This window comes from Schistocerca piceifrons, chromosome 1 (assembly GCF_021461385.2).
Source record: "Schistocerca piceifrons isolate TAMUIC-IGC-003096 chromosome 1, iqSchPice1.1, whole genome shotgun sequence".
In the NCBI taxonomy this organism is placed as follows: Eukaryota; Metazoa; Arthropoda; class Insecta; order Orthoptera; family Acrididae; genus Schistocerca; species Schistocerca piceifrons.
Genome location: NC_060138.1, coordinates 736,404,911 through 736,427,373, shown reverse-complemented (window position 1 = coordinate 736,427,373; position 22,463 = coordinate 736,404,911). Strand labels below are relative to the sequence as shown.

Below are 22,463 nucleotides of genomic sequence, written 5' to 3'. Positions count from 1 at the left end.
GCTTTTCTTTCCTCTGAAAATACAAATAGAATCGATTGAGCGTAATAATCAAAACCATATGCGCGTTTAGAATGGCACAGTTTATATTTAGTTATTTACATCTGCATCTGTCTGAAGGGAAACATTCTACTTTCAACCTTGTCGTACAAGTGATTTATCATTGTAGTTGTCAGTAATGTTATACATTCGTGATTACTTTATCAGTTGCTTCTCCCACCAGCGTGTGTTCGAAAGCGAGTCGATGGAAATATCTTTACCGCCAACAAAATCCTTTGGTATCTTGCTATCTTCAAAAGGCCAGAGTGAAAAAAAGTGACGGTGACAGACTGACAGTAAAGTAACCGTAAGGAGTAAGAATCGTCTTGTGACCGTTTTTGAAGAGTAAGAAAAGTCGGGAGACTGTAATTTATGCAAAAGACAGATGATGATCTCCTTTAGTGAAATATTTCTTCGCGTTATCATAAGCGTTAGTGTGGTGTTAATTTCTAGATTTACAGTGACGTTCGCGTCGAGCAGTTTAAAACCTGTAGATTACACCGGTGACACATTCTCTGATGTTCAGAAAACAAATCATTTCGTCATGTTTTATGCACCATGGTAAATTTTACCTTTGCTATGATGTGTGTTTACTGTATGACAGGCAGAAACAGTCGAACTGTGCCTGCTAATTATGTAACTTTTGTAGTCATATTAATTATGAGGAAACATAATGGTAATTGATTCTTGGGATTTGCCTTAAGATGCTAGTGTTCTGTAAGTATGCCGGAACATGGCAAGTGAATAATCGTCATTTATTGGTTGTAGGTGCGGACACTGCAAAAACTTGGCCCCCACATGGGACCAATTGGCCGAAAAGTATCACAAGGATGACAACAGTGGGTTGACGATAGGAAAAGTTGACTGCGTAAAGGAAACCGCTTTGTGTTCAGAACAGGATGTAACAGGTTATCCCACGTGAGTAGACCTATATTTATGTGTACACGGGCAGTGTCGGAACTATTTAGTGGGGCATAGTGACAAACACCTCACAGTCCATTCACTCTCTTGAGAATTTCAACAATCAACCACACTTCAAAAACACAATATTCACAAGTATAATACTAATGTAAGTTTAATATTAGTACCATATCCAACACACAGCCTCAGTGTGATGCAGAAAGGAGTGAGTATTTGCCATAAAAAAATCTTCGACCCTCTATGAAAGTTGCTTAGAGTAAATATAAGGCAGGTGAATTTCATTACTGAATTGTGTCTTTGGTTGAGGGAAACGAAATGCCCATAAACTGTTTTGTATCACCCTCATGACTCCATTGTTTTTTATCTGAAACTTCCTTTTTCAGTTGCCTTTTGACATAGCCACTTTTGGCCATAGCCATTTGTTTAATGAATGTAAAACCTACATTCTCAATCCAATTCAATAGTGTATGTCATCTCCAAATGAGTGCAAGAGGATAGTTTGTGTTTTCTGTTTAGTCTTGACTTGAATGTGAGGGTAATTTTAAGCTTAGATCATGTGTGTGTTATACCTTCAACGCCTATCCAGTTGGTGTTTGCCACGGAAATGCCATTTGAATGTCCGACTCCATCATAAAACACAAAACATGGAAAAATCTGTCTGTCAGTGATCACCTGCAGGCAACAGCAGCACCTTTTGACAGCTACATGGCTTGTATGTACCGTGGCAGAATTGCAGTTTATTACATAATACTCCACTTCATCAGTAGGCTGCACAATTTTCTTTTGGTTCCTTTAGAGGTTTTCTAATGTTACTGTGGCATATGGATTTCAGTGAGTACAAGGACTGCAGACAAGTGCCTGCAAACAGATTGGTTGGATGGTTAGTTGATTGATTTGGGGGAGGGGACCAAACAGCGAGGTCATCTGTCCCATCGAGTTAGAGAAGAATGGGTAAGGTAGTTGGCTGTGGCCTTTCAAAGGAACTATCGCGGCATTTGCCTGAAGTGGTTTTTGGAAATCACGGAAAACCTAAATCAGGAGAGCTGGACATGGGTTTGAACTGTTGTCCTCGTGAATGTGAGCTTGCATTATAGCTCTGGCTGTTCCAGCAAGAGTACAATTTTCTCTTTTGCTGCATCCATTTTGCTGTGGAGAGTACAGCACAGTGGATTGTCCCCTTTTCCTGTAGAATCTCTGTTGTCCGTTTATTGTTGAGTTCTTCTCTATTATTGCACAAGAGGCTTTTAATTGTATGCCCAGCAGTCTTTGTCATGGTTATAAATTTTCTTCGTTTATTAGGAATTTCTGATTTTTCTTTGATGAAGTAAGTAGCTTGAAATTTACTGTAATCATTTTCAAATAAAACACAGTTAGCGATACACAGAGGTCAGTGTGAATCAGCTCTCTCAGTTCAGAAGCTCTCTTCCATGTGCCAAATGGACGCTGATGTTCTTTACCATAAATACAGCCTTCATAGAGCTCAGTCCAGTCTCATGTTTATGCCTAAGATCTTGATATATCACTTATTTTGATATCCAATTCTTTCATAGTACAGTTGTAATAAGTTTTCTCAACTGATTTCATTTACTGCATTAATTTAAATAGTCCTCCATAACAATCATGATTGCCAACTAGTTTAATGACTTCATCAATTTTAAAATAACATGTTTCTATTATGAATAAAAATGTACTCTTTGGATTTTTATCTTGTGCTGCCCAGACAGACAATGATTAGGGTGAAGTGGGGTAAGTGTAACCACGTTTTGGCATAGTTCAACTTTGACACTAAATTGCCAACTTGTTATTGAAGATATGATTTTGAAATTTTTCATGCTTAAAGTTTAACTTATTGACTTTCAAACAATCTACATTTTGTTTTTGAAAAAAGAAATTATATGGTCATTTAATTGTTTTCAAAATTTTGTGTTGGGAGGTTACACTTGCCCCATGGTTCGGGGCAAGTGTAACCCCGCATTGTTGTACCCATACAGAGCATTGTAAAAGAGACTTGAGGTAAGTGACCTGATTACCCAATTTTTACTGAACTTGAGGATTTTTAAATTATTAAAATATCTTAAATTTTACTCAAGATATGAACTTTTTAGCGCACCCTCTTTGTATATTATGAAATACACAGAAAATGTTAGCTAAACTAAAAAATAAGTGTTAGCCTAAACCATAAAACACTGAAACAGAATACTTCATGGATGATTTATTTTTGTTTTAGGCCAGTAATTTATTAGTTTAAATTCTACAAAAGTAATATTTTTTCTTTAGTAGGCAATTTAACAAAAATAATAAAATATCTACTATCAAGAGAAAAGAAAAATTCACTTTATAAGTTCACTTTCTATTATTTTTCATGGTAATTGAACTCAAGTTGTTGGCAATTTGTGTTTAATGCTAAACTGCCCTAATTCAACTTATTATATTCACACTTATGCCGTAACTGTTATTTAGTCACTGTATCTTGTATGAATAAAATGTAACACCAAATGTCAGGTCTCCCCTGCGACTCAAAGTAGGCTCAGGCATCACTGGAATGACGTCAGAGGATGGAACTTTCGTCTCATCTCTTCTATCAGGCCAGTAGAATGTGGTGCCTTGCTTTGTCTTATTTTTGCAGCTGAGGAAAATCACTTCTGGATCTCCTAAATCACTAATTTTGGTAACATGGCCAATAAAATGAACCTTCTTACATTTTGTTGCAAAAGCTACCAGAACATAGTTTCCAACTGTAATTTTATCTTTGGCTTCAAAAAAGTTTGCCTCTTTTTTTTCTTCACAGTTTATCATTTCTTTCCTGAGATCGTCCAGTGTTATTATGGTCCCATTTTCTTCATCACCACTTATTAAAGATAGGCCTCCTTCAGTTTCACTTTCTTCACTTGTTGATTCAACTTCCAGTCTTTTTTTTTTCTTGTTACCCACATGAGCAATCAGGGATTTTTTTCCACAACATTCCCAAATGCCATTTCGGATAAAGTAACAGCACTTTGTTTGGAAGATTTATTTTTCATTACCAAGCCCTCTTTTATGTCGATAATGCTCTTTCGTTTTGCTTTCTCCTTATTATTCTTGTTTCCTTTGAAAACTCTTTCTTTATACATGGCATCTCGAAAAGTGATAACTTCAGCTCCTGGTGCAATTCTTTCCTTCTTTGTTTTACCAGTGGGACTACACTATCGAACTGTGTCATATTTTATAAAAGGAAACATGGATTAAAAATATAGTAGACTTAAATAAAAAATAAAATATATCTCACACAAACTCCATATGTACAGGAAGGCCAGTTTAGTTGATCTAGTGTGATAGCAAAAACAAGGTTACGGCTTAAATAAATAAATCTGTTCCGGTAAGTTTGTTTGGGGCAAGTGCAACCCCCCCCTGCTTACACTTGCCCCAGCCTGTTGGTTACACTTGCCCCACATAGGAAAAAGTTGGGGTAAGTGTAACCATGCCTGGCATATCAAGAGCTGTATAAGTAGAGTAAAATGAATCTCATATTTGAAATTGTCATGCAAAAGTTAGTTTGTAACCAAAAAATTGTGCAGTTATCTTTAAAACTGCAAGAATGACAGACTACCAAATTCTGAGCATGTCACTCACTCGCAGAGTGAAAATGTAGACGTCAATTCAAGTCCAAAAATTAATTACCAATTTATGTCAGATTTGACAACTTATGGTTAAATATAACAAAGAAAGGAGTAAATTAATATGTGTGATAGGTCAGAGGTAAAAATACAGCTTCTTTAAGGCACCATAAGCCGTGGTTACACTAACCCCATGGTTACACTTACCCCACTTCACCCTATTTTTAATTTTTGGTACGTACCATACATCACTCAGAGATTTTGTGCCACTCTCCATGAACTGTGGCTTCTGTTATTATGCTGCACATGTCAACAGTATCACTGCCATCTGATGTAAGTGTATGCGTTACAAAAAATGGTTCAAATGTCGAACACTGGCAGTATTGGTGATATGACTTATTGCACCAATAACTACAAACCAGCTACTGGTATCATGTTGAGACAACATAACAGACGTTTCAGTTAAGATAATCATGTTCGTATTTGGAGTTTCAGCAGCTTCCAAAACATCATTTTTCTGAGGCTTTTGTGATTGACCATCCGCAATCCACTTTTGGCCTGTTTGATCACATGAATTGTCTTCTTACGATAATGACAAGCAGTTTTATTTTTCTATTGTGCTTATTTAGAGTGTTGCATCAGTTCATTACTTTAAAGTGCCTCTTGAGACATAAAATCTCCTCCTTTACTTGACAAAGCTTTCTTGTATGCTCATAGTCAAGTTATCATATTATCAACAGTCTTATCGCTTTTTGACATAAGCATCCAACTTGTTTGAATGAAAAATATTCAGCTGGTAGTATACCAAAAGCTTTACAAATTAAAAATAAATAGAGTAATTGTGGATTATTTTCTACATCTTTGACCATTTCTTGCATGAAATCATTCCACACATTTATCAACTTTGATGTAAGAGTTGCTGCATCATCAAAAGAATGTTTCACACAGGTAAAGAACTTTATCTTCAGAAACACCATCAAATAATTTATGCAATTCTGCTCATACATATCAAGATGTATTAGATGCAACTCTGCCGTTACTTCTCGAGTTGTATTAAGACAAATTATTTTCTGCACTGTTTCCTCTGTCATATTTGAAGTCAATACAACTAATTGCTGACAGCCGTAAGATAATTATTTAATTTTTAATTATTTTTTATTGTTTTAAGCAATATCATCTTTGGCATCATATTCTACAATCTCAACTAACCTACCTTCATTAACATGTAGACAGATATTTGCTTTGTATTTCCATGTATTCCAGTTCATTTGTCCTTCCAGTAAACCAATGTGTATGACTCTTGTCGAATCTATTATCAAAATTCATAAACTTACACTGTGATGTACAAAATTCACAGTACACTAATTTCAAAATTTAAACTTCATTTACGTATGAAACTTCCACTTTAAATTGTGCAGTAGCACACCTGGGCCCATAACCTGTTAGACTATTTAGGAATAAAACAAGTTTTTCTTAGTTCAAAAACAGTGGTTTGTTGAAAGTGTACACATTAACACTTTGTCGGTTTCTGGTGACCAGAGGGAGCAGTGTGGTGCTGGTGTGCTAGACTCCCACTCCCACTTTATTGTTGAGCATATGTGGAGTTGTTTCGCTGATCTTCTTTTCAGGATAGCTGGCTGCGATTGTCTGCCCAACTTCTTCTCCGAAGATAAGATACTGTTTTGGAGGAATTTTTTTATACTCTTAAAATAACTCCATCCACTCAGGATACTTTTAAACCAATCTCACTGTATTTTCACTTCCACAAACAAGACATCGTATAAATGATTCATTTTTTGTAAGCCCAACAATTACCAGTCCAACAGATACTCTTGCATACTTGATAACAAATACAATCTAGAAAGCTCTAGCAAGTCCACCATCCGAACCTCACGAAAGTAAGTGAATAAGTAAGTGTCTTTTCAGCTGTTCTCAATAATGACTGACGTAGCACCGTCACGGAGTACGGCGCATTTGCTCCTTGTGCTGTGCGTGTAACTTCTGAGGCAAGTTCTGCGACTACCTGCCCGCGCCGATCGACCGTCCAATACATACCAGTCCTGCACACACACACACACACACACACACACACACACACACACACACACACACACACACAATCGTGGCGCAGTAGACACAGTTCCACTTTCACACACTCATCTTTAAAATAACGTGTTAGAGATGGTGGAAATACAAGTGTCTCTAGAATTAACCCTGAAATTCTCAATGCCTTACATATCCCTCCCCTTAGCTCGAACATGCAATATTTCATACATGCTTATTATGTAAATCAGTATCGTATTCATATAACAATAATTTATACTTTGATCAGTTTGCATAACATTCCTTTTAACAATTGTGTACTTAATCTATAGTTCTCCTTTTTTCCGTTTTACTACCATTATAAAACTTGAGCCTTTTGATCAGTGTTGGAATCAGCTCTTTCAAAATCTAAAATTCATGAGGACAAGAATTTTTCTGCTTCCTGTTCCCTTTCCCAATCGTAAGTTCCAAGTGTGCATGATCCATTCGTATTCTGTTGTTTGCTCTTACTTTGCTTACTACTTTTTCTAAGTGTGTATTTATTCCTTACTTATTACAATCTGGAGGAGCTCTGGGTAAATGAAGGTGCTCTTTTCAACCCTTGTAACTTCACACAACAATGCGAGTGGAAAAGAGAATTCAAATGTACCAAAATAATCTCTACAAAATGCGTGACTTTTGTCACGATCCTGCTCTTTTCCTTTTAGGCACAGTACCTGTATCTTACATACGGGTTGATGCTATGAATGCACTCCCTCCTTCCATTTTGGTAGGTATGCCCCTTTAAACAAATTCCTAGTATACTATAGTACAGGTCAATCCCCTTCTTGGTGCCCCTGCCCACACAGCATAGGTGTGTGTGCCCTCCTCCTCCTTCCTGAGTTGGCTTCATAGTCCATTGCCCTAGTATACATCTACACTCATTATGTATCTACCTCTGACAAAGGCCTTAATGGCCGAAAGTTTTGATTGTGTGAATCTTTTTATTGTGCCTGTCGTGACTCAGCATCTCTGCTATATGGTGAAAAGCAACTTCCCTTCTCTGGTATTGTTACATTCCATCTTGGATTTTCCATTGTGTGATATTTATGTACACTATAATTCAAAACTACCTCCTAGAAAAACTAAAACTGTACTTTACCCTTCCCACTGGCTTCTCAATAATCTCTTTAACACCTTAGAGTCCTCCCTTACTTTTCCAGTCCTAAGTTTCCAATAGACACCACCTTTGGAAATATTATTTAATATACTCTTTCTTATGCTCTACTTGTCCCACTATTGTACAAATTGTCAGAATAGTTGTTAGACTGACATCAGATTCGAATCTATTTCTGTACACTTAGGTATACGATGTAGCATAATGAACCACAATGTTTACTGTCATAACAACCATGAATACTCTTAGTTCTTGCATATATAAATATATCCCTGACGTACCTGTATGTGTTGTGGAACCATCGCCTCACATAACCATGTGCACATATCCATCATTATGTGCACAATTTTCCCCCGCCAGCACATGATGGTTCTCACATTGTCTTTTTTGTTTGTGTCTTTGTGTTTCATTTTGTGTATGTGTGTGAGTAGTAGTGTAGCCTGATTTTTCGGCCTGTTTATGTAAAATAAGTTGAAGGTTATAGAAAACCACAGAAATTAAGGAAGACTTCAGCGACAGAATTGTGTGCATATGGAAAGAGGGAAAGATAGACTGGTACTCAGATGAGAAGTAAGAAAGGAAAAGATAGAAATGGTTGCTAAGATCGAAGAAGTGAAAGAAGATAGCCCCAAAGACAGGAAACCCTTCCCACCCCCCCTTCCCCAGGATCCCTACTTCGCCGGTACTTGAGGGAGAAGCCGGAGGAGGTATGATGTTAAACGTCTCCTGCAGAACAGACATTCTCACCTTCACCTTTGAAGGCTCCGAAGAAAGATCTTGGCAACTCCTATGGAAAGGCAAATGGTGAAGAATCAGTTACACTTGTCTGTGAGGGTTGTCTGAAAGGTGAAGTGTGTGTTTTGTGTTAGTAATGTATGTACCTACACTACCCAACCCTTCCAAAATTTATATAAACCCTCCCCATTCACATCACATCTCACAAAAGGTATAAAATATTCAGTAGTAAGTAGAAAACTATGTATCATATCATTGCAAATATATAATTATTCATATTACATCGTATCATATCATTCACATCATTTCTCACAAAGGGTATAACATATTCAGTAGTAAGTATCATATTATCACAAATATATAAATATTCATATTACATCGGATCCTCCAATAGTTTAGGCCAGAATCAGACCTAACTGTATGTTGGTTGGCTAGGCAAAAATATGATCTAACAATCCGTGTAGACTGCATCAGCTGCTGTCGACACTACAACTGAGAGCCCAGGACAAATAGTGGAGACCAGCAATGGCGCCTCTGGAATAACCGAGGACGAAGTCATAAAATTTCCCAGCGGGTATAATTTTTTATCCATTGCCATTCATGAATACCTCTGCACACAGGTCTGTAAGGGGAAACTGGTGAAGAGATTACATTCAAAGACTACTTTCGGCAAAAATGAAACCTAACTATAATCGGATTCAAGATCTTTGATGACTAGAGCGGAGCATGCTGTCAGTTCACTTTTACATTGAGATTAGAGCAGAGCAGAGCATGCATTTGACTTACGTATTACGAGGCATTACCAAATGCTTCAGTCTTGACTTGATATAACAACAAATCCATCGACGTGATTATATAACTGGGGATCCTAGTGCCCGTAAAACAAGTAAGGCTGCGTATAATGACAAGATCACTTACTGCTACCTCCACAAGAAGCAGTGATTTGCTGCAACTCTTTCTTGCCCACCACGTCAAGACGAGTATGCTGAAGTACTAAACTATATGACAGTTTAAGAGGATGAGAACAGAATACAGGATAGTACACGACTTGAAGAGAATTCGATGTGGGAAATCGAATATGGAAGTAACATCGAACCCAACTCGGGATCCGACAGTCATCACTCCGCCCTTTAACACAGAATGTTAATGTCCCTGGGGAACAGGTGTGACTCCACCCGGATCCCATGGATCTCATATTAACCTCATTTGAGCAAGTGCACACCAGTACTTCTCGTTAAATTTTGTGTGAAAGTCTCCCCACAGCAAAACAATTTCCCTATCACTAGGAAACACGACATTAAGTTATTCTATGTTCTATTCTGTCCTGGACAAGTTTGAATTGTTTTCATGAGTCGTCACTAACATTGTTATTATCATTAAGTTTGGAAAAAGCAGCAGTCGAAACGTTTCCAAATATTTTACTCTCGGTAACTTCTCAATCTATCAACTCCTCTACCTGTTCCTCCAGACCGCTAATATTTATGGTCTCTAAGGTTGCTAGCTTTTCCTTAAAATTTCTCTCCACATCATGTACTCAAGTGTTGACTCCTGCAATTTGTGACTGGTCAAGAGGGATCAGTTTATCCTGTCTTTTGATGCTATCTTTCAGGGTGTGTAGTCTTTGCTTCATTGCATTGAATGTAACATTACATATGTTTTGAAAAAATCCTAATTTTTCTTTAAATTCAGACTCTATATAGTTACTTGTCTTCAGTACCAAATTCTAACTTCTGGGTTACCTGCTGAAATTGATCATCCTGCTTTTGGATAAAGTCCGTAAACATTTGATTTATTTGTACAGTTAAAGAATTACTTAATTCATTTTTTAAATCTACTCGTAAAATTTCCATTTTATCATTTGACACCTCAAATTTAGAATTTAAAGCTTCACCCTGTGCTTCTAGTTTTTCACTTAAAGTTGTACTTATTTCATTTCTCAAGGACTGAACTTGAGCTGGTGCAGCTGCACTTTGTCCTTCTATTTTTTCCCTTAATAAAGCATTTTGAGCATTTAGTTCTTTCTTAAAGAAGTTGAATCTGCATCTAATTTTTCACTTAAAGAGGAAATTTGAGCAGTCATTAAATTTGCTAATTTAGTCCAATGTGGGATCTCCCTACTGATTCTTATGGCCTTGCCCGGTTCGGAAGTTTCTATAGGTAGTTGTTGCTGCTCCATATTTTTATTCTTTTTTGACCTTGCGATCATTAAAAAAAAATCACCTCTGTGAATAATGACCACACTACTTTACATTCAAGTAGTTATTGCCCTTAGCTCACCTGGCATAGTGTTCTATTCTGCGTCGGTGAGGTGTAGAACTGGCACCGGTGAATAGCATGGACGCCGGTTGTGCCGAATGTTGGTCGCGGCATGGGCATGTGCGAAGTCAGCAACTCAAATGGCAACCAACAACGGTGGCAGGTTACTGCATCGGCGGCTGACCCAAATCTTCTTAATTGTCTCCTGCGAACCAATTTCTCCACCTTGTTATGAAGGGTTGCTATGGCAACTCTCAACTTCTTGTCTCAATTACTCTAAAAACATTCCCCCTTTTCGAGTCCTAATCACTCTGGTCGTCACGTTCTGGCGGTTTCCGGCAACTAGAGGAGCAGTGTGGTGCTGGTGTGCCAGACCCACACTCCCACTTTATTATGGAGTTTACGTGGAGTTGTTTTGCCAATCTTCTTTTCAGGATAGCTGGCTGCAATTGTCTGCCCAACTTCTTCTTCGAAGATAAGATGCTGTTTTGGAGGAACTTTTTATACTCTTAAAATAACTGCGTACACTCAGGATACTTTTAGACCAATCTCACTGTATTTCCACTTCCACAAACAAGACACCATATAAACGATTCATTTTTTGTAAGCCCAACAATTACCGGTCCAACAGATACTCTTATACTCTTTATAACATATACAATCTAGATAGCTGTAGCAAGTCCACCATCCGGACCTCACGAAAGTAAGTGAATAAGTAAGTGTCTTTTCTTTTGTTTAACAACATTCAGCTGTTCTCAATAATGACTGATGTAGCACTGTCATGGAGTATGGCGCATTTGCTCCTTGTGCTGGGCTGTAACTTCTGAGGTGAGCGCTGCGACTACCTGCCCGCGCCAATCAACCATCCGATACACACGAAATCTGCACACACATAATCGTGGCTCAGTAGACACAGTTCCACTTTCACACACACATCTTTAAAATAACACATGTTCGAGACAGTGGAAATAAGTGTGTGTCTAGAATTTACCCCGAAATTCTCGAGGCACTACATATCCCTCCCCTACAACTTAACAATGATTATAAAAACTTCCATTGTGGCAAAGAGCATAAAACAGTCTCTCTCTCTCTCTCTCTCTCTCTCTCTCTCTCTCTCTCTCTCTCTCTCTCTCTCTCTCTCTCTCTCTCTCTCTCTCTCTGTGTGTGTGTGTGTGTGTGTGTGTGTGTGTGTGTGTGTGTGTGTGTGTGTGTGTCAAGTTATTAAATAAGACTGTTCACGGCACAAAACTTCATCAGTGTGCTATAGAGAGATGAGAAGTAAGCCTTTTATGCATGCATCATTGTGGACCAGCTTATTCCTTTTCATAACAAAGACCAGATAAATTGGTTGTACTAAAAAAAAACCACACACTAACTTCTTAGTTTGCAAGTTAAATCCCACAGCTGCAGCTGGAAGAAAATACAGACTATTTAATGAAGAACTGCGAAAAGCTTCACAGGCTGCATTGGGGGGGGATTGTTGTTACTTCAGTACTTTGTCATTACTGCTTCGGAGAACTGGGCCATGTCATTTGAAAGAAAATCTTAAACTCCAGTATGAAGTATTGTATCAGCATTATGTCTTTCTTTTGAAGAAGGGTAAATAAATTTTTCTCACTGCCATGAGCTCAAATATCATATTGTTAAATAACAACAGCTACACCATTGTTTAATTGATAATATTGATTAATGTTAATGTATTTGTACAATGAAGGTACAGTTAAGTAAATTAGCCATAGTCTTTTTGGGCATGTGGTGTTATGGTATATGTTAAAATATTTTCAGTTAACATGGGAAGGCCAAATCTGAATTTAAGTTTAAATGTATTTTCTGGTAACATATGAAATTATCACTAAATAAAAATTATGAATTGACAGCATTATTTGGTTTTTAACATTTGAGGTTTGCATTACAACTTAATAACAAGTCCAACTACATATCATGTGCTGGGCTTACCATTAAAATAAAATTTATTTTAATATGCTCCCACTGGAATACCATCATGAATATTGGCAAGTACATCAACAAAAAATGTACAACTAACATAATTTTTTTTCCTCAAACCAAAGAGATTTGATTTTTCATAATGAAAATTTGTTTCAAAAAATTCAGCATTGTTACGATATCATTAAATAGCCCATACTTTTAAAACTAATGAGAAACTGAAGAAAATGGTACAAATTTTAGTATGTCAAATACTTTTGTTGACGGGACTTTGACAGGATGCTGAGACAAAAATGAGAGCATTCCTGAAAAAAATCTTTCACCCAGTAGCTGTGTGCCCTCTCTTGCTAACAGATTCCAAGTTTGTACAAAGCTGGAACCTGAACCTGGATCCTGCTTTTTGTGAGCAATACATTTATAGACTGAACTATCCAGGCACAACTCATGACCTGCATTCTTCATCTTGCCAGTACACCTCCTACCAGATTGCTAGACAAGGTGGTACTGACACTGAACACACATTCTGGAGAATGGATTGAGGCTTTCTGTGGTGTACCAGATCTTTCACTAATCATCTGAAAAGGTTGTTGTTGTTGTGGTCTTCAGTCCTGAGACTGGTTTGATGCAGCTCTCCATGCTACTCTATCCTGGGCAAGCTTTTTCATCTCCCAGTACCTACTGCAACCTACATCCTTCTGAATCTGCTTAGTGTATTCATCTCTTGGTCTGCCCCTACGATTTTTACCCTCCACGCTGCCCTCCAATACTAAATTGGTGATCCCTTGATGCCTCAGAACATGTCCTACCAACCGATCCCTTCTTCTGGTCAAGTTGTGCCACAAACTTCTCTTCTCCCCAATCCTATTCAATACTTCCTCATTAGTTATGTGATCTACCCATCTAATCTTCAGCATTCTTCTGTAGCACCACATTTCGAAAGCTTCTATTCTCTTCTTGTCCAAACTATTTATCGTCCATGTTTCACTTCCATACATGGCTACACTCCATACGAATACTTTCAGAAATGACTTCCTGACACTTAAATCAATACTCGATGTTAACAAATTTCTCTTCTTCAGAAACGCTTTCTTTGCCATTGCCAGCCTACATTTTATATCCTCTCTACTTCGACCATCATCAGTTATTTTGCTCCCCAAATAGCAAAACTCCTTTACTACTTTAAGTGCCTCATTTCCTAATCTAATTCCATCAGCATCACCCGACTTAATTAGACTACATTCCATTATCCTTGTTTTGCTTTTGTTGTTGTTCATCTTATATCCTCCTTTCAAGACACTGTCCATTCCGTTCAACTGCTCTTCCAAGTCCTTTGCTGTCTCTGACAGAATTACAATGTCATCGGCGAACCTCAAAGTTTTTATTTCTTCTCCATGAATTTTAATACCTACTCCGAATTTTTCTTTTGTTTCCTTTACTGCTTGCTCAATATACAGATTGAACAACATCGGGGAGAGGCTACAACCCTGTCTTACTCCCTTCTGAAAAGGACACAGCTGAATTCCCGAACTTTTTTCCTCCATAACTGAAACTATGAGTGCGAGTTGCGATTCATGCCAGGACAACAAAGTATGGTAAGAGCATTGCCTGGAACAGGCAAGGGAACAATTTTGAATACTTGTCCAGCTTGCATTTTTTCATCTGCCGAAGTTGTAATTTACAGATTTGTTGACAAAACTGTAAAGAAACAATTGTTTAGTTTCCACCATTTTCCCCTCCTCCTCCTCCTCCTCCTCCTCCTCCTCCCCCCCCCCCCCCCCCCCCCCCCAGGGCACACAACTCTTTTATTAGTACATGCTTGGCCAACATGGGGCCCAAGACCTTGCAGTGCATCTTCCATTTCAGTACTGCATGCCCATTCTTCTTCTGTTCCTTTTTTGCCTTTGCCTATCCATGGGTATGGTATTCTTGGTACCAACCACATTTGGATTTTGTTTCTGATTTTGGACATTCCCTTTCTTTCTTTCTTCTGACCCTTGCACCCTCTTTCATTTTAAATGGCCTCCATTGTTCAGTTTGATGTACCATTCCCTTTCCAAATTTTGCAGAAGTGTGGATCATGCAGGGATGGTCACCCTTGGTATATGTTCCACCTTCGTGAATTTTTTATCTTTGCACCCTTCCTGGGAACCATCTCGCTGTCTGTGTGATGGGGGTAATTAAGAACCTACGTGCTAGTAGCCCCCTGACCCTGGAAAGTCCCATGCATGTCAAGGAGTTTGTGCCCATTGTGGCTGGGGAACGGGGATTCTGGGCAATGGATTACTGGCCAGGTAGCCCGTTATTGAGACTGGGTTGTACACATGGGAAGAGCCTCCATTCAGAGTGGAAGGCACCATGGTGGATGACTTGCACATGAAGCAGATTAAGCTTCCTTTCACTGGTGACTGCATGGCTCCAGCAGTCTCTTCTGAAGGAAAAGAGTCTTCCACTGTAAAGAGATACGTCCTCAAAATGTTTCCTTCCCTAGCTACACCATGGGAGGAGCACAGGGTTGAGAGACAACTACAAAATACTACCTTCAATATAATTTGCTCTAGGACTTATGGGAATTCCTTTCGGTCCACAGAGCCATTATTCTTTGTTGAACAACTTGAGGACAGGTTTGAGGAAGTAGCAGCGATCTCGAAAATGGAAGAATGGATCAGTTCTGATTAAAACTGCGTCCCTTGCTCAGTCACAAGTGCTGCCGCCGCCCCCCCCCCCCCCCTCCATAACAGTTTCAGTATGGTAGAGGGTATCGTCTTCTACTGTGACTTCCTTTTACAGACCTATGATGCATTACGTGTCCGTTAGGAGTGATGGAGTATGCAGTTTGTCCAACGTGTACCGAAGGACAACAGGGTTGCTGCTGCACTCTTTTCCATCTAGTGCTGCAAATGCATGAGATTTGAGCACGTGTTTTTGCATTGTAAAGCGAGCCCTGTCCGTAGGGATAATACACATCAGCTACAGTAGTCTTGCCCTTTGTTCCCCCTACATTAGGTCCCCAGGGCCACTCGACTACATCTGCTCCCTTGGTGGTTTGGGGCTCTGTTCCTACTGCTTCCCCCACACTGACTTCGGGAATGTTGACGCCCCTCCTGTCAACAACGTCGATCCCTAACCCCCATCTTGACAAGCATAACTTTCCTCTGGCATATGTTGCCAGGAAGAGCTCCCTAGGGATGCTTCCCCCCCCCCCCCCCCCCCCCCCTCCCTCATCCCACTGCCCCCTCGTTTCTTTTAATCTGCAACTGGATATCAGCCGATGGCTAAAGGAGCTACATGCTGCTGATCATAGGATTTCATGGTCCTTCTCAGATTCTGAAACTAAGGCAGACAACCCCTCACAGACATCGAAGTAATCTAAGAAGAAGAAGAAGAAGAAGAAGAAGAAGAAGAAGAAGTAGTAGTAGTCGTAGTCCTTGTCCTTCTAGAAGGAGAGACTGACGGCCCCCATGCCATCCACCGCTGTATCTGAGGCAGAGTTTGTGTTGGCCCCTGTGGAATTGCACTCCCCTTCACAACCTGATTCAGAACCAGTGTGTATTGACGCTGTATCCTTGCAACTGGTGGCATGACCTGCTTTGTTCATGCTACCACAAGATACCAGTAGTGTGGTTCCCCAGTGGAACTGTATTAGTGTTTCCACTGCTTGGCTGCGCGTCAACAGTAGTTGAGCGTTTCCTCTACTTTCTGCATTGCCATCAAGGAAATTTAGTTTCCAGCAATGCAAGCCCTTCCCTCCGTGGCTGTCAGGTCTATTTTAAGAAATACTCTGAGTATGAGAGGGTATCAAGCAAAATTTGCATCTACGTTCTGAACTCTAGTCTACGGTGAACACATGCCACTTGATACATGTCTGGAGGACATATCTGGATTTTACTATCTGTGATGCGTATCTTCCTCCTGCTAGTGAATTGCCTTGGAACACATTCTCTGCACTGATTTCTCACCTCCCCTCAACCTTCCTAATTTTTGATTACTTCAATGCCCATAACCCTTTGTGGGGTGGAAGCGTTTTAAAGCTTTGGATGATTTAAGTGTGAAGTAGATATACTAACTTCCACTCCTTTTACAAGCTGGCTGACTTGATATCCGCAGCTGATCTCTTTCGCCGGCTTATGGAATGTTTTTAAACTTATTCTCTGAAGAGTGATGCTAGGTACAGGAATATTGAAAATTGTCGCTCTACTTGTGAAATAAGTAGATACTCAAAGATACTTTTCATCAACTACCGCTATATTAAAACTTCATACAGAACATAATTCTCACTTCTCACATAAATATCTGACTTCTTGTAAGTCACTCATATCGTCTCATGTCAGAACCAAAGTTAATTACATTTGCAAATGAGTTGTCTTAATAGCCATGACTCTATCACAGGATTCATAAAATACATCTTGCCTCTAACAAGACTGGAATAATAATTTTTTAAAGTGTTTTTTCTCCATTGTTCTTTTTTCACTAACAATAGCCACTGACACTGTTATCACAGAGTTACATAAATACTCCATGGTCCTCTCATACGCACTTTCACTAAAACTTCCATGGATCGTCCGACAGGTACTTGGCGGTGCTGTTCAATTGCCGCGTCTACATTCTTCTTGTGATTGAATTTCAAACCTGCACACACAAACGTGATGTGCGGTAGGTAAGATTCTATCATCCCACACTCACATCTAAAATATCATGTGTTTGAGATGGTAGAAGGTCGAGTGGTCATAGAATTTACAATGAAATTCTCAAATTGCTACACTGTGACCACTGGCCACAACAAAGTTATCGAAAACTTGCCCACACAGCTCGATCTTTGTCTCTTCGATATTGGTGCCCGTGCACACTTCATTGTAGCATACAGCTATTATTTTGCCATTGGTCTTTCCATTTGCAGCCAGGTCTTACTCTCCCCACCTATTGAAATCTATGATAACCCGTGTAACAGTGATCACTTTCCAATTGTCCTATCCCCCTCCTCAGTGCCATTCACCTGGGTGTCTGCCGAGATGAGCTAGGAATGATGCTGACTAGGTATAGTCACCTCTGCCACTGGCCTTAGCACCCTGACAGTACAGTGGTGGACCTCCAAAATTGCCATGGCCAACCCCCCCCCCCCCCCCCCTCCCCTCAGGTTTGGCCAAAGATTTGATACCTCTGCAGACACAAGTGCCCTTCCGCCTCCCTCCCCTCCTCTCTCAGGTGTAACTGGTGTCTCCCTGAATGGTGTTGTGTACACTGATCCAGATGCTGTCACTTAACATTTTGCTTTGCATTATTCCTGGGTCTATGTGTCTGAGAATTAGCAACATAAGTTTTCTGCCCTCAAACAGCTGGTGGAGTGAACTCGCTTGCCTTTCACTACATGCCACCTGAAACCATACAGTGCTCCGTTCAGTGGGTGGTAATTCCTCAGTGCCCTAGCCCTTTGTCCTGACTTGGCTCCAGGTCCAGTTCATGTCTTTAGGCAAATGCGGAAACACCTGTTTGATGTGTTATCAATGTCACATATGTAGGGTAACATATCACTTGGGTGAAGTGATGTATTGCAAGCATTATTCGAACTGACGAATTGTGAATTGACCACAACCTAGGAAGATGGAAGGAAGATACAGGAAGTAAAGATTGAAACACTGTAACCTCCTCATGAGTTAACTGCTTAATTCTCTGAAAAAGTTTCAGTCCACAAAGAATATTACCCACAAAGAAAGGCGATAATGATCATTGTAGTTTACCTCAAATTTATATTGGAAGGGTTCAGTAAGTTAAAGACGTGGACTGTATGGCAACTTAAATGTTGGACTACATTTCTGAGAGACTGTGGGTTCATTGGTACACAATAAAAGAAAATTACCTGATAAATTAGCATTTCATATTACACCATTGGCAGAAAAGTCCCACAGCTAAAGTTTTGCATCTCCATTCACACAATAGCTGTAAATAAAAAGCCGATAATTACGTAGTATTAATATAAAAGGGTATGCTCTCAATTTGTAATAAATTGACCACAAGTGTTCAGTGAATTCAGTATATTATTAGTTAATGAGACTAATCTATTGATGCATACATAGTGGTAGTTGGAACAAGAAAGGTAACAGGAAACAGCAAGGCTTTTCCTTGCTGCTCACAGAAAAAAATGAAGGATGTGCCTTCCTTTATTTTTAGCGATCTTATTACAGTTAGTTAAATATCATTAGCGGACTCTTTGATCCTTTTAAAAATGTTACATATAGAAGACAGAAAAAGAAAACTAGATATGCGCATCTTAGATAATGATGATTGCTGCTCTAAAAAGTTTATTTTCATAATGAATTAGGTATCCTCCTGTTTGGATGTATTTTTTGATGCATAGTATCTGCAAGCTGGGACAACGATAAACCTCGTGCCATGTTCATGGTATCTGCTCAGCCGGTTTATTCTACATGTACATCTACATCTACATTCATGGCAGGAGTACGTCCCATTGTACCAGTTATAAGGGTTTCTTCCCACTCCATCCGCATATGGAGTGCAGGAAGAATGATCGTTTGAATGCCTCTGTGTGTGCAGTAATTATTCTAATCTTGGCATCGTGATCCGTATGTGAGTGATATGTTGGGGACTGTGGTATATCCCTAGAGTAAACATAGCCATAGGAACTTCATTAATAGACCTTCTCAGCACACTTTACATCTATCTTCAAGAGTCTTCCAGTTCAGTTCCTTCAGTATATCTGTGATGCTCTCCTACGAATTAAACAAACCTTTGACCATTTGTACTACCCTTCTCTGTACACATTCAATATCCCCAGTTAGTCCTATCTGCTACGGGTCCCACACACTTGAGCAGTATTCTAGAACCAGTTGCACAAGTGATTTGTGAGCAATCTCCTTTGCAGACTGTTTGCACTTCACCAGTGTTCTAGCAGTAAACAGAAGTCTACTACTTGCTTTACCCATGGCTGAACCTGTGTGGTCATTCCCTTTCATATTCCTACAAAGTGTTACACCCAGATATTTGTATGAGTTGGCTGAATCCAACAGTGATTATAGTTTTTACGTTTTTTTTGTTTTGTGAAGTGCAAAATTTACATTTATGAGCATTTAGAGTAAGTTGCCAGTCTCTGCACGGTGTTGAAATCTTATCAAGATCTGACTGAATATTTATGCAGCTTCTTTCAGATAGTACTTCATTATAGATGATTGGATCATCTGCAAAAAGCCTGATTTTACTGTTAATATTGTCTGCAAGGTCATTAATATATAACATGAACAGAAAGGGTCTAAACACACTTCCCTGGGGCAGGCCAGAAATTACTTCTACATTTGATGCTGATTCTCCATCCAAGGTAACATGTTGTGTCCTTCTTACCAAAAACTCCTCAGTCTAGTCACAAATTTCACTTGGTACCCTATATGACTGTACTTTTGACAATATGCTTTCAGAAAATCAAGTGATATTGCATCTACTTCATTGCCTTGATCTAAAGCAAACACCAGTGTGAGAAAAGTGTGAGTTGGGTTTCACACAATCTATGTTTTCGAAATACATACTGGTGGGCATTGAGGAGGTAATTCTGTTCAAGGTACCTCATTATGTTTGAGCTCAGAATATATTCTAAGATGCAACAACAAATCAATGTCAAGGATGTTGAATGGTAGTTTTATGGATCACTTCTACTAATCTTTGAGAGATCTACGATAGATTATAGTTAGAAAAGGGGCTAACTCTGCTGCCAGTTCAGTATAGAATCTGACAGGGATTCAGTTGAGGGCTCTAGCTTTGTTCAGTTTTAATAATTTCAGCTGTTTCTCAACACCACTGAAACTAATACTTATTTCATTCATGCTTTCAGTGGTACGAGGATTAAATTGGGGGCAACTCTCCTATGTTTTCCTTTGTAAAGGAACATTTGAAAACGGAGTTAAACATTTCAGCTTTTGCTTTGCCACCCTCCATTTCATTTCCTGTCTCATTCGCTAGGGACTGGACACAAACTTTGGTGCCGCAAACAACCTTTACATATGACCATAATTTCTTCGAATTCTGTGAAAGATCGCTTGACAGTGTTCTGCTGCAGTAGCCATCGAAGCCATGATGCATTGCTCTCGTGACAGCAAAATGCATTTCATTCAGCATTTCTCTTTCTGTAGACTTAGGCTTTGTTTTACATCTATTATGCGGTAATTTCTGCTTCCTAATAAGTTTCTTTACAGTGACTGTTTTCCATGGAGGTTCCCTCTCATTATGAACTGTTCTATTGGGTACATATCTGTACAGTGACAACTATTCTTTTAAATGTGAGCCAGAGTTCCTGTACATGCTTCCGCCCTGTGTTGAAAATTTCAAGTTTCTCATTGAGATATGACACTACTGATTTTTTTTATCTGGTTTACTGAACATCTATACTTTTCTGCTTGGTTTAGTTGTCATGGTCACTGATAGCAGTTCCGTTGTAGACATCCTCAAAGAGGTCTGGTCTATTTGTTGCCATTAGATCCAATATATTTCCATCATGAGTGGGGTTCCTATCTACCTGTTCTAGGTAGTTTTCAGAGAAGGCATTTAGTACAGTTTCACCGGATGTCTTTTCACACCCAACGCTAACAGAACTGTAATTTTCCAAATTAATTGTTGGATGAGTAAAGTCTCCACCAATGATTATAGTATGATTGAGGAACTTACATACAAGTGAATTGAGGTTTTCTCTAAAGTTGTGTGTTACATCAGGAGATTGGTCTGGTGGGCAACAGAAGGATCCAATCATCATTTTATGTAGACCCCTGATACTGAGTCTTGCGCAATCAATCTCACCTGCAGCTTCAATCTCTGTCTTGGTGGATTTGAGTGTGACAAGTACACCACCTCCATTTCCCATTTGCCTATCCTTTTAATGTACAGTTAATAAATGTTTCCAAAATACCTCACTGCTAATCAACTTCAGGTTTCATCCAGCTTTCTGTACCTAGTATTATATGAGCTTCGCTGTTTTTCAAGAGCACTTCAATCTCTGGCACTTTGTTGTGAATCCTTCAAAAGTTTACCATTAGAATTTTAATACTCTCATCTGTGGGAGGCATTTCTTTCAATCTTACACTGTACTTCTAGGTTTCTGACCCCTATCATTATCTTAATTGGATGGATAGTCACCTGATCCAAAAAATACGTTGTGCGCACCCCACACAATGTCAGCTGACTGAGTAGCAACTTCTGACGTGTAATGCACACCTGACCCATTTAGGAGGACCCTACAGTTCTCGACGCTATTGTGAAAGGCCAGAAAGTCACAGCCTAGCTTGTCACAGAACCTTCAAAGTCTGTGGTTCAGTCCCTCCATTCATCTCGGGATCAAAGGGCCACAATCTGTTCTGGGGAAATGTTGCAAATTGTGAGCTTTGTTGAAACTCTGAGTGCAAGGCCGGTCTTCTGAATCTTCTCTGCCAGTCGCTGGAATGACCCAACAATGACTACTGAGCCCAGATGTCGGTCATCATTTGTTCTGACATGGGCTACAATTCCAATTGGTTGCACTCTGTTTCCTCAGTGGCTGCCACAATAGCCCCTTCAGCATGTTGAATGAGGCCCTCAAGCATTCACACTGAGTACATCTGTTGTCCTCTCCTTTCCGCTGCTGTCATTCCCCTAAGGGTTACCATCATTCACCGTTTGTTTGAGCTGCTGATGACTAATAGACCCCTATCGTTTCGCATTTGCCGCCTCCTGACACCAGACAGAACAGGTGAAGTGAGTCCCATTTTCCTGTTGTCAGTTTCTGTCTTGGAGACACAGTGTGTGCGATAGAG

The 22,463-nt window shown here is 39.4% G+C and overlaps 1 protein-coding gene across 1 annotated transcript in view; it reads left to right on the top strand.

Annotated features, from left to right (window-relative positions):
- The first annotated feature begins 271 nt into the window (after nt 1-271).
- Nucleotides 272-22,463, top strand: part of LOC124711451 (thioredoxin domain-containing protein 5 homolog) — a 119,788-nt gene continuing 97,596 nt past the window's right edge. Inside the window, exons 1-2 of the mRNA XM_047241540.1 lie at nt 272-597; nt 805-954. Coding sequence (XP_047097496.1) covers nt 422-597; nt 805-954 — 326 coding nt within the window. The 5' untranslated portion in view covers nt 272-421. The remainder of the gene's footprint in view (nt 598-804; nt 955-22,463) is intronic.